The 13,569-nt window shown below is 42.2% G+C and overlaps 1 protein-coding gene across 1 annotated transcript in view; it reads right to left on the bottom strand.

Annotated features, from left to right (window-relative positions):
* Nucleotides 1–13,569, bottom strand: part of ACAD11 (acyl-CoA dehydrogenase family member 11) — a 269,487-nt gene that overhangs the window by 205,190 nt on the left and 50,728 nt on the right. The window contains exon 2 of the mRNA XM_069211890.1: nt 417–516. Within this exon, the coding sequence (XP_069067991.1) occupies nt 417–516 (100 nt within the window). The remainder of the gene's footprint in view (nt 1–416; nt 517–13,569) is intronic.

Below are 13,569 nucleotides of genomic sequence, written 5' to 3'. Positions count from 1 at the left end.
CTACAGGGACTGAAGCAATATGTGGGCCCACATCAAGGGCTGAGAATGCAATTTGCATATTTTCAGGAAGGAATGAGAGAACCCACAGTTCTAAAAGAGTTAACTCAGTGTGTAGTGAAAGAGCTCTGTTTAGTCATAATATAGAGGCTGCTTGGACACCAGCTCCTTGCACTAACTTCACACAGCTCTAAAGACCTTCTAATTAGGGCTATTCAGTATCACCCCAGTGCCCAGTCAAGTGTCTTGTGTTAAGGAGGTCCTTTTACAACAGACACTGTCACTTCCTGAAAATGCTTTCTGGCACTGTTCAAGCACAATAAATACTGCTTCCTGTGTTGCTTTCTCTAAAGTCCCTCACATCAACTTATAGCGAAACCCATTCATCATGGGGTGGTAGTACACTGCCTATACTGTACCCGATGAGCGCCAGGCAGAAGCTTGCCAGGAGGTTTCTTTCGGAGAACATATTCTTTCGGCCCCTTCTGCAGGTAGAAAGTTGGGTTGGATTGTCCACTTCTATGAAAAGTGAAATGAAAAAAAACAGATCCAGAACTATTTTCACATTTCTCAAATGGACATTTTAACTTACATGCATAGATACCACACATAAAACATGAACAAAACAGGCCATAAAAGTAATAAACTTTACATTTAGTACATATAAGTGACATATTCTTATAATAAGGACGAGTATACTTTTGAGTCTTAGGGCCGTATGTCCAAGTTTAGGAATTGCGATTTCATTATGTATGAAACCCATTGAGCTTAATTCAGTAATCCCTAATGAGGGGTCACAATCGACCTACCTCATGAATATTAATGAGGTAGGTTGCATTTTGCGACCCACTAAAAATTGCAGCCATCACAAGGATGGTGGCCTTAAGGGGGTTAGAAGAACACAATGTCTGTGATTGATTTTCAATAAAGCCATCTTTTTATTCTTGTTGTTGAAATGCAGTCCGTTTTCCTTAAGGAAAACGGGATGCGTTTCAAAAAATAAAATGGAATGTTTAAGTTTCATTTTTTAGAAGTTGGCAGTGGTCCTAGCGACCATTGCCTCCTCTTAACAAGCCTTTGCAGTGCTAAAGGTCTTGCATTTTCTTGAGTTAGAGCTATTGGCATTGTAAAGGCATAACTGGACTTTACTTGCCACATAAATTGGTCAACCCTGCCGCATAGTTCCACTGGCCCTGCATATAACTAAAGCACTTCCATTTACCTTCTTCCTCTATCTGCAGCAAAAAATGAAAATATTACCATTATTTTTTATATTATTATTTTCCACCCCAGCCCCCCCAATCTAGTGTGGGGACCCAGAGATGACCCAGTCAGAAAGAGCACATCGTGAGGTGAGTTATGGGAAAAAAATGTTTTGTAAAAGGAATGCCCTGTAAAGCATCATGGAGAGAGTTTCTGGGTGCAGCAAATATTGTAGCATCTTGACTGTAATGCTCAGAACAGCCCCTACAGGGCACCACTATAAAAATAACATTTGTAAGAAACTTGGTCATGAAACCATATAGTCAGCCTCTAGAGAGCACAACCACCTTAAAACATAATGGCAAAACGTAATGCAGTGTAACCATATATTTAGCCCCTAGAGAGAGTAGCGCATTACACATTCTCAGGCCTAGCAGGCTTACTAGAATAATATTACAAACAAACGCCTTTAAAACACAAACTACTCCTAGCTGTAAAACAAAAGTTCCAGCCGTGAGAGAACTTAAAAAGATACTGACTGGTGGGAGAGGTTATTATTTTGCAGTCCCCCCCAACCTAGTGTGGGGACCCAGAGATGCCCTAGACAGACAGAGTGCTCGTGCTGAACATTTTGATGGTGGTCCCATTGTCCTAGGACCACCACATAAAAATGAGTTATGAGCAAAAATGTTTTGTGAAAGGAATGCCGCACAAAGCAGTATGGGGAACGTTTCAGAGTGCAGCAAATATTGTAGTATCTTGATTGTAATGCTCAGAACAGCCCCTAGAGGACACCATAGTAAAAATAGCATTTGTAAGAATCATGGTCATGTAACCATATAGTCAGCCCCTACTGGGCATAACAATATTAAAACAGAATGGCAGGAAGTAATACAGTGCAACCATATATGTAAGCCCCTAGGGAGCTAGTGCCTTACAGATTTTCAGCCCTAGCGGGACTACTGCAATATTATTACAAACAAGGCCCTTAAAACACAAACTACTCCCAGCTGTAAAAAAAAAAGTTCCAGCCATGATAGAGTTTAAAAAGACACTGAATGGTGGGGGGGGAATAAACTTTTGGCATTAGCCCTAGAGGGCACCATAACAAAAATATAATTTGTGAGAAACATGGTCAAGGAACCATATTTCTAGCCTCTAGATGGCATACCCCCATGGAAAAAACAGGATAAAATAATGCAATGTAAAAATATACTTAGCCCCTAGAATACATTTTTAGGGGTATCAGGCCTACTGCAATGATATTACAAACAAGGGCTTTAAAATAAAACTTTTCCCAGCTGCATAACAAAAGTTCTAGCCATGAGAAAGCTTAAAAGATATTGAATGGTGGGAGGGGTTATTATTTTGGAGTCTCCACGATCTAGATTCAGTGAATATTTTGTCACTCCACATGGTATATGGGGAGCTCTAATTATAATACCACCTCATAAAATTAACAGCGGAGTATATTTATTATAATTAGTGTGGCATAAAACTAGTTTTTAAAAACATTTTAAAATGTAAATGCGATTACAATCCAAACTTTTTTTTAGGTTTTTAACGTTTTACTTTTTAATGTTTCTTTGGCTACCTCCAATCATGTGGATTGTCATACAGCAGTCACTGCTGAAAAATTCTGGTTCATGAATTACAAATGACCAACAAAGTTATCCCTAGGGGGTATGTTACATAAAGGGTCAATTATTTTCTTCACTGTAGGTAAAGAATCACAGCTAGGCCAGTTTCCACAAAGCCCTGGACCGTAGCAACCAGTAGTTATTATCATTGGTGCAATCCAGTGACGGCCTCCACAAATCTTAAGGGGAAGGGTGGGCGGGGGTTGGGGACAGGGACGGGGAGTGAAATAAAAATAATAATAAAAAAAAAAAGTACTTTTCCGACGCGCGCTGCCTCGCTCTTGTTCCCTCTCGATGGTGTTGGTGTCCCAGTAGTTCCTAGGACACCAGCACAGGCTCCCTATGCAATCCTGGCGCTGCTCTCATGCTAAACCAAGTCGGCTTGGTCTGTCGCTCAGATACCGCATGGGAGTCTGTGCAGTTTCCCCAACTCTGCTGTGTAACACAGCTGGGTTGGAGAAACCTAAAAGCACATGCGTGTTTGGTCGGCCTAAGACGGCCGGCCAAACACACATGCACACTAAAGTGCACTCTATTCCCCTTACCCTTTCCTCCCTCCCGTGGCCCAGCCCACCCCTCCCTGCACATGCTGTTGGCTCAGCCAGCAGCTGAAAAATAAAAGAATAGTAAGCTATTCTTTTATTTTTCAGCAGCTGGTTTAGCCAGAGGAGCGACGCTCTTTCACCATTGGGAAGGAGCCACCCCGGCTGTAAACCATGACTTTTGTAAGTTTGGAATTTATAATGAATTGCTAACCACACTACTAATACCAAGAGATTTAAATCCAGTGCGGTAGACAGTACTCCACCAGTATTGTGATGCTGTGTGAAAATGGACAGTTGTTTGTGTCTCTCACAAATCATGTGTGACCAAAACCTGAAAGATTGAATGCCTGTTCGCTCTGTCAAAAAAGAAACAGGAATCAATTTACATTATAATTATCTCAAACTGAGAAACCTGATATCTTACATACTTCTTGCTGCAGACTATTCTTCTGTGTGTCCCGTGGTAAGAAATTCTAGCCACCTTTCAAAATATTTGAAGAGGGAGCAACATGCCTTGCAATGCCAACAAGAGAGGACTTCCATGCGCCTGAGCTTCATAACCTCACAGTGGGGTGAGTCAGTGCTAAGTGTATATGATCCACCATGTTTCGCTCTCTGGAAGATGAAAGCAGAAGAACTCCCAGGAGACACCAAGCACCTGAGCCACTATGATACTACCATGAATGCTTACATCGTCTACAGCCCAAACATTTACACACACAAAAAAACCACACACACCCCATCCCCAACTTGGTATTGGCATTGTTCTAGGCTATAGACCTCCTGGAACTTCACAAGACTGTAATGAGGAATGTTTCTCATAGGAATAGATCCCCAGCTGTGCGCTCGTGTCAGTTCTGCATCCTTTTTCTGCTGTCTTCAGAGACGAGATGAGTAAAAAGCCATCAAAAGATACATGAAGCCAGACCAGTGAATCTAACTATAAGCACACAATTTAAAATGCAACAACACCAGAACTTCGATGCCACTAGAGCAGGAATGCCAACTTCTCCTTTAAAAAAGGAGAGGCGGGCATCTAAGGAAAGACAGAGTGCTCATCAGAACGAACATTTAAAAACAAACCTTATTGGTCTGGGCACTTCTTCCCACATCTCTGAATGATTCTCCAAGTAAGATCTATCCAGGATTGGGTTTGAGGCTGAAAAAGCTAAACTAAGATTTCAAGGAGAACAGACTTGGAAAAATAGTCATCAATTCTGGACTGGTAGTCTAAACCCCTGAGGGTCTAAACCCCTGAGGGTCCATGAAGCCTACTCAGGGGGTCCGCGACTGCTCAGAAAATATAATAATATGGACAGATTAGGTCCCCAGCTTTCAGTAATGACTCAGGGGGGGTCCACAGAAGTCAAAGGTTTAGGAACCACTGGTCTAAACCATCATATTTCATGAATGTCTGCACAAACACCCAGATCACAAGGCAACAGACATCAGACATAGGAAACCTCTCCATAATGCTGATGAAAGTAATTAGCTCTACCTGTGTACACCAGAAAGAGCTTTTCCTTTGTCAGGCTTAGATCTTAATACAAAGAACTACGCAAAGAGAACAGGTACCTATGGGAATCCCCTAACCATTCTTCTGCCATTCAGAACTAACAAGCAAGTGATTTTCTAAGAACACCCCCTATGGCTCTTTCTAGGTAGAAGCCGCCAGCTTACTTGGATCCTAATTTAGAGTTGGGTGGACATGTGCTTCAACAAAAATATCTCATCTTCTTTATTACAAGTGATTTATAACTTAAATCACTTGCAAAAAGGTGGAAGGGATGGTACATTTGCTGATTTTTAAGGGGAAAAGATCATTGAAGATACGATAGGGTCACTGAAAAACAACTATTTTACTCTGCATTGTAACTTTAAAGAAACTTGTGTTTGTAATTAACAGGCTGGCCAAACCCTTGAATCTGTCTACCCAATTTAAGAACTGTAGTCCAGCTTTGATGGTGTCCTAACCCAAGCCTCCTGAAAACAAAAGGTGTGCATTGTGGGTAAAAGCGTCTGACTTTGAAGGATCGACATTGTTAAGTAGGCCAATGTTACTCCATAATAAGCTATGTAGAGCATTGCCTGCAGTACTACTGGTAATGAGTAGATTCAGAATTTAATTCCAGTTCAAAAGGTGGAGCAAGGTTTGGCAAAGCATTAGCAATAGCAGTGAAGGGGTGCAGCACGTGTACCTATCTGGGCGTAAACACAATTTTATGGTAAACTATGGTATCAAAGTCAAAGAAACTGTGTGAAAGATCCTGTATCCCAGCTAAGCACTACACTGATGTCTATGAAAAGGGAAATGCAATGGTTAAACCAGTGCACACTTTACAGCAACATGCAGGTTATGAACCCTGTGGACATGACCTCAAAGACAGCCAAGAAGAGAAATGTATGATTCATTTATTTTTCAGTGTCACTGTGGTTGTTGGTTACAGTGCTTCCTTCAGTATACAGTAAATTGATATTCAGAGTTAAACTAAACAAGGAGCATTCTGTGTGCAAAGGTTGCTACAAACATGCTGATGAGGCTATAATATTGCTACACACTGATAGGGAATTAATCATTACTAGGATCTCATGGTGAAACAAGTTGTAGGGCACACAATCTTCTGCGAATGAAGAAGCCTTTAATACATAATCTGTTTAGTTGGAAGCCAAGAGGAGAAATGCATGAAATTGTTTAAAATGCCAATGTCAGTTGCTTTAATTAATGTGCAAGCCTACCTTTTATGGTTTTTGGTTTGCGATGGTGAAGTGCGGGCATATTTTTACCATCAATTCGGCTAGATTAAAGCTATAAGTAAGCCAAAATTCACCAAAGACTGCTAGATTTTCTGCACTGCAGTCAGGGTTTTTGAAAAAGATATTGAAGCATGCACCTAATAAACTTACTACCAGCAAGAGGTAGACCAGCTACAACGCTACCATCTAGATGCAATATAGTCTTGGTTATACAACCCTCCTTATTCACACGGGTGCATATTTACCTTTCCTTCCCCTGGTTGGTGGTCACAAGCCTTTGCCGATCAGAAGGTTGCTTATTTTTGGTGCTGAAAAGGTTAATATTTCCATTCTGCCACCATCACACATCATGAAAGTAGGTTAGTAGGGACCCAAGAGTATTTTTGTGCATCTGCTACCTCCATGTATACATCTGCACAGGGGTTGGTTGTTTATGGTTGCTAAATTAGCATCAGTGCACCAGCCTATTATTCATGTACCAGTCCCTGTTACCTGGTCTTTGTGGCCAGCTCTGTGGTTCACCATTTGAAATTCCGTTCTTCAGTACTGTCACCATCTCCAGGGGTTGTAGGAAAATGTGTGCTCAATGACTGCTTCCTGCCGCTTGGTGTGTACTGCTTTATTGGTGGCAGCGGAGGTCTTTTGGACAGAACACCACGCGCCCTCATTTTCCCAATCCATGCTGGCACCCTTGGTTTCTGCATATACCATCATTTAAGATGGCGCTGATCTTTTTCTCGTCAGAAGGAACAGCGGCAGCCCCTACTCACTTATCCTCAGCACTTGTGTTGGCCCAGCACAAATATAAGGAAGACCAACTGTCTCCCATACCCAATGCATTGCATCAATTTGGTAACTTTTTTCCACTGGGTTCATCATCCAGTTATCTCTGTATTTGCTCCTGACTAATAGGCCTGGCACAACCAAGATGACTTGTTGTGAACAATACACAGGACGGGCTTCTGGTCAGACCCTGCCAGCTTCAAAAACGTGTCCTCCATATTCTGAATCAAGGCAGCGGGGTATTTCTATCGCACTGTTGGCTATTAGGTATTTAGTACGCCCGACTACGGAGTTCACGAGGTGCACTGTTTTCATGAGCAGCAGAGGCTGACAGGGACTATTTGTTGAAATCAGACGCCATCTTGTAAAGAAGACCCCAACCAACTGCATTCTTCATGCAAACCAAATGCTTACCCAGAGTACGGTGTGATCTAAGAATGTAAATGCACTGTAACGTTTAACAGGTGCTACTTTTGAAGAAAGGGTTTTGTGCTCAAAAGCAAGCATTTGTTTGGTAAGATGGTACTGGTTTCAATAGTGAGATTCCCTTTGCAAAGAAGGCTTTCTTTGGAGCAGCAAAGACCTTCTTTGAACAATACACAGCAAGCGGGCACTTTGGATCAGCCCCTTCATCCATTGCCTATTTGAAGTGTACTTCACATTTTGCATCAGTCAACAGAAGTATTGCTCAGTTTCACATTCTGCAGAAATGACTGCCCAAAAAAACAAACAAATTGCCCATCTCTGGTAATGCAGATGAACACCTCCGTGGCCTCTGCATGCGGTGCAGTAGCAGACAATTAAGTGAGGGGCTGCCAGCGACAAGCCGCCCATCTTTACGCACCCGGGTTAGGCTAGCTATATAGAGTTATAAGATTAAATTGTGGCTATGTTAGGATAGGGTTTTCCAAAGAAGGGAATGGACCGCCATTCTTATATGGCTGCTACTTATTCATACAGCTGTAAAAACCTCAGAAACAGATTCCTCTCACAGATGGTAGGTGGCATCCTATTAATGCACTGCTTGTAGCCTAGTGCACACAGACCCTGGTGTGACATCATCCCTGCTTCACCCACCACTAATGGCATTACCAAAGCAAGGCGCAAAACCAAATGGGAGGGCGGTAAATGTGCAGTCATTTGTCCCATGTTCGCCACCCATTAAGTTTGTTGTTGTGTTAGGTACCCGATTACTCCTGGCTTTAATGTGAAAACACAGGCATTCCGAATGTCTGTCTGCTTCTGTTAGCATGTTACAGTCGGACCCATTGGCTTTGCCAGTGCCTGTTGTCCTTAGGTCCTACGCTCCCTTTCTTGATTAGTGACCCTTAGATATTCTTGAAGTTTCAGATGCCATTCTTCATCAGTTTTGCTGGAGAGCTGTCCCACTGCTTGATACCCTTCTAAAATAGTTCTGGTCATTTTCTACAATGAAGTTCCATTATGGGAGTTTCTTTATAATAAATTAGTTATTTATTTTATTTTTTAGGACTTCGTCATGTTGACACCCATTTGTACAATAGTTTTCCCTCTGTTTAACCGTGTAGCTGTGTAATGAGATGCCATTTTCTCCACCCCTATCAATGGGAGGTTCTACAATTGCCAATAATTGATCAGACTCTTAATGAGAACATGGGGAAGATAGAATAAATTGAGAATGTGGAACCTTCCCAACCTTGTTCTAAATGAGAAAATCATTTCTATGTCATGTGTCTCCATGAACTTCAAGAGTACAGCTGTGCAAATGGAGATACAGCTGCAAGCAGCAAATCTGTTGGCTTGTAATACAGATGCCACATTTTAACAGTAAATGCACAAGACAGGAGTAATGGTGCCCCGATGACGGGGAGCAAGATGGCAAGTCCACGTGGGGCAGTATTACTGGAAGGGCACACCTTCTGGGTCTGTGCCACGGTGCACCTTTAACATGGGGTGCCGTGGCGCAGACCGGGGCATGATACCCTATTACAATCAATGTGCTGCAACACAGCCCCAAACGTGTGTCTGTTCTGAGGCAGTAAATTAATGAAAGGCAGAGCAACTGTTTGAAGCAGCCTCTCCATCTTTCACAGTGCAGGTGGTACTCAGCCTGCACTTCAAACAGGCACAGAGCTCCACTTGCAGGGAGGTGCAATGAGTGTCTGCACCCATCTGCAGGGTAGGCTCGGAGGAGGTTGGTGAGATCTGTGTTTGACCTGGCCCTTTTTGCCTCCTTCTTCCTATTTTTCTGACCTGTTTTTGTTGGTTTTAGGAATCTGGGCACTTTACCACTGCCCGCCAGTGCTAAAGTGCAAGTGCTCCCTGTCTAAATTGTATTGGTAATTGGTTTATCCATAATTGGCATATTTGAGTTACTAGTAACTCCCTTTTAAAGTGCACTAGGTGTGCCCAGGGCATGTAAATCAAATGCTACTAGTGGGTCTGCAGCACAGATTGTGCCACCTACATGAGGAGCCTTGTAAACATGTCTCAGGCCACTACCCACTGCAGTGTCTCTGTGGGCAGTTAGGTACTGCCAGTTCTACCTGGCAATTGTACCCACTTGCCAGGTCCAAAACTTCCCTTTTACTACATGTATGTCACTTCTGAGGTAGGCTCAAGGCAGCCCCATGGGCAGGGTGTAGTGTTTTTAAAAGGTAGGACATGTACTGGCGTGCTTTACATGTCCTGATAGTGAAATACAGCTGAATTTGGTTTTCACTACTGCACGGCCTCTCTCTCCTATAGGATAACATGGGGACTGTGTTGAAATATCTTTTGAGTGCAGTTTCCCATTGGGAGCAAGTAGAGGCATTTTCATGCTTAACCATTCTGTGCCTCAGCCTGGCTACTGAATACACGTCTGGGTCAGGATGACAGTTGTGCTGGTTGTGAATTCACTCTAGACAGTAACACAAAAGGAGCTGAGGTGTGCCCGGCATATCCTCATGGGTCTTCCTGGGGTTGAGTGGTGGGAGGAGCTGACACTTGCACCTGAATAGGGCTGTGTCTGTCCTCACACAATGCAGTTGCCAACCCTCTAGAGTGTGTCTGGGACTATGGCAGGAAAGGCAGGGTCTTGTGCACTACAAAGACTTTCCTATGAAGTTTACCTCTACACCTGGTTCCTTAATACAGCTCAGGAATAGACACAAAATGTTTCCCTCATTTACACGAGGACAGACTCCCTTGTAAACGGATGAATCCTGCTTTAGGATCGGACTGGCACTATATGAGCATCATCGCAATATGTATTAAAGAAGGAGCCACGCAAACATTTGCAGCCCCATCTGTAATACAAAAGTGCCTGAAAGCAGTCACACCCCCAGGGCACTTCAAAATATTTTGTCCAAAAATGAAGGAAACATTACATTCAAGGCAGTTCCAGGACTTTTCTTTCTTGATTTCCCTCATTCCCAGCTGATTTGGAGTGAACTGCAGGCAGGTGCCAGCAGGCACCAAAAGAAATCTGATTTTACAAGAATTTTCTCTGGAAACTCTGAGCGGGTGACCCTCCGCAAGTAAAGGCCCTGTCACCCAGGCAGGTCTTGTCAACTGTTCCACCCAATTCCTCTATTTTCCTCCCAAGTTTATACAGTTTGTGATCTGAGGGAATGGATGAATGTGTGTTGTTGAAAAAAGGAATAGTAGGACTATGGATACTGTCAATTTCTCCATCAATCTGTGTGTGAGAGTGAGAAGATGCCCTGGTAGTTTTCAAGAAAAGTGATTAAAAAGAAAAAGCCTTCTGGCAGCTAACAATTTCTGGATGATAAACGTCATGATTAATGCTCCGGAAAGGTATTATGGGTAGCTTGCATTGCCATGCCTCGAAAATGCCATCAATAATGCTCCACTCTGACAGAATGAAGATAAAGCCCCCGAACAACGGAACTTGTTGAATTTCGAAGCACTTGGAAATGCAGGATAACTAGTGAGACAGCATAACCATGTAATGCTGTTTGCCTTATATTTGACTGCTTCCCTGCATGTGTATATCACAACATGTACTGATATATAACAAGAGAATTTTTATATTGTTTTCACATTAACTTCAAGTGTTCCACATCCTTAACATTCCTGCTACGTTTCATGAGTCCCATTGACCTAGAAGCCATTTTATTTGAGGTACTATGGCTGCACATTTCCTGCATCCTGTAATAAACTGTAACCTCACGTACAATGTTGGCAAATAAAAGTGTGATTTGGGGATAATAGTGAATTCAACAGCATGCTTATGTATCTTCATCTTCATTTCAATGACTTCTCACATTCTCTCCTTGAGAAGACTCTGCCTCCTGCTCGTTAGATAGTTTTGCTGAAGTAACAGTTTCTCTCACACGTTTATGCTTCATGGAATTGTACGGAAAGGAATGTGTATAAGAAAAGTCCAAAGTTGCATGCATTTTACCCTTAGATGTTCCAACTGTTTTTTTGAGAGAGGACTCTTGTAGGTTGAAATTACAATTGGCTCCTCATTATTGACTGTGCCATTTGATATGTTTGCATTAAACACGTGTTAGACTTTTAGGAATCTAGATGTGTTGTATATAATTAACACTAGCAGGAGTGTTTTTCACTGCCTTGTTGCCAAGGGACACAATGAGTGATGAACAAATTATCAGAATCTCTGAAAAAGCCTGCACTGCGCAAATAAAACCTTAGTGTGCAACACCTGCAGATGGTGTGACACATATTTAGATAAAGAAGATTGCCATCCAGGACTGGAAACTAATTCCTGGTTTAGATGCAATTCTTTCACATTATTTGACATTAAAATAAAGGGTACTGCCTGTAGGACACCACCCTGATTTTCAGCTCCTGGCGGATGTGGTAGCCACAAAGAAAGCTATCTTGCAGGGAAGAATGTCTCTGTCAAAACAGAATACAAAAAAAGTGATGGCTGGAAAGCTTGACTAATCTCTGCCACTGGGAATTACTTTGGGCCCATCCCAGTCCATTGTTTTTTGGCCACCCTGCAACCTCTGATAAGACCTAGCCATATCAGAATCAGCCTTGTTCCTGCTCCAATAGGAACAGTCCAGAGCATGCTGCCAGGTCTAATGTGAACAGGAACACAAGTAACACAAGACCGGGTTTGGTCTATTTGGGCCTCTTTGGTCAGGTGGAGCTTAGTTCCAGTAGAACGATGAGTACAGGGCCCATGTCTGGGCAGAACCAGCACTCAGGGTGCCATAATGAAGAATACAAAAAAGTGATGTGTTAAACAAGTCAACTAGTTCTGAAAGGCCTGTGCATAATACCACTTGAGGAGACTGCACGTGGATATAAGGCTGCATGCTATAGAGCCCAGGAAGCTATTAGGTCAGGAAATGCTCTGGTGCTTTGGCCTGATGCCTCCAAAACAAAGATGGATAAATAATCTGTTAGTCTGAGTTTATGGCATCTGCCAAAATGTAGTTAATCTGCCAGGATTCATGTTGATTTATGAACTCGATACATAGATATGAAAAGAGTAGAAGTAAACTGAATGTTATAAGCAAAAAAAATAGAATATCAAACAAGAACACTTGCTAAATTATAAGGGAGTGACTAGAAAAAGCAAAAATAAAAGGAGCATTTATAAATAGCCGATTTGCAGTCTCATATTGAATCAAAGCTGAACTATAGCCCTGGGGAAGCGGAAAACTCAGTGAACCACTTGTTGGCTGTAGGTCATATAAAATAAGATTCAATATGATGTATTTTTAAGATATATTTCAAACTCCAGTGATTTTGGATCAGATCACATGTTTTGTAATACAAATTGTATGCTATAATATTATGAAGTGAAGATATGTTCTTTTGCCTTTTTAGAATAGCAACCCCTTGTATGGGGTGTTACAATGGAAATACCATGTACGTTTGGGAATACGGAGGCAATACTGCACAGATTTGATGGCTTTCATTGGAACAAGGCCTATAAACATAGCGTGTCCTTCAGGGTGTTTCAGCAGTCACTCACTGTTTAATGGCTCCATTGCCCATTTGTTTTTTGCTCAATTAAGTATTCAGATGGGATCAACTTAAATCGATTCTTGGATACTTCTGGCTTGCACATCATCTGACATGATATCCAATCTCTCCTTGAACTTCAACTCCATTTTGCGGTAAGGTTGTGCCTTGAGGATGACTCCAGTCCTCTCTAATCTTTCCATCTCCATGAAATGTATTTTTAATTATGCCCGAGCCACTTCTTCCATGCAACATTTCCCGGGTAAGACTTTGTTCTACTACCCAGTTCAGAACTTTGTTCTGTCCACCCACAAACTTCTAATTCTCAGTGAATGCCATTCTTCTAAGAACTTGTATCGATGATGCAGAGGGCCTCACTCGCCATTGATCCAGTATGTTACATCAAGTGGGTTTGTGGTATCGGAGAAAGAATGAGGTATAATACCCCAACCACACCCACTTATTGTCCTATCATTTCAGTATCGGTCCTGCATTAGAAGGTTAGCTCTGTAATGTTCTATTTCAAAGAAGCGCTCTACTGACAGCAGCAGTTACAAACTTCTGTGCCTTGAAGAAAGACATAGTGGCAATGGAATAACTGCTGACATATAGGTTTAGGTGGTGATGAGACCTGGTCACTTACAGAAACAAGTGTGTTGGGCATCTCACAGTAAGTTCTTTAACACGGCAATTTTGTTTTGGGGAATCTTTTT

The sequence above is a fragment of the Pleurodeles waltl genome, chromosome 10, assembly GCF_031143425.1.
Source record: "Pleurodeles waltl isolate 20211129_DDA chromosome 10, aPleWal1.hap1.20221129, whole genome shotgun sequence".
NCBI lineage: Eukaryota > Metazoa > Chordata > Amphibia > Caudata > Salamandridae > Pleurodeles > Pleurodeles waltl.
This window is presented reverse-complemented; position numbering and strand designations above follow the sequence as displayed.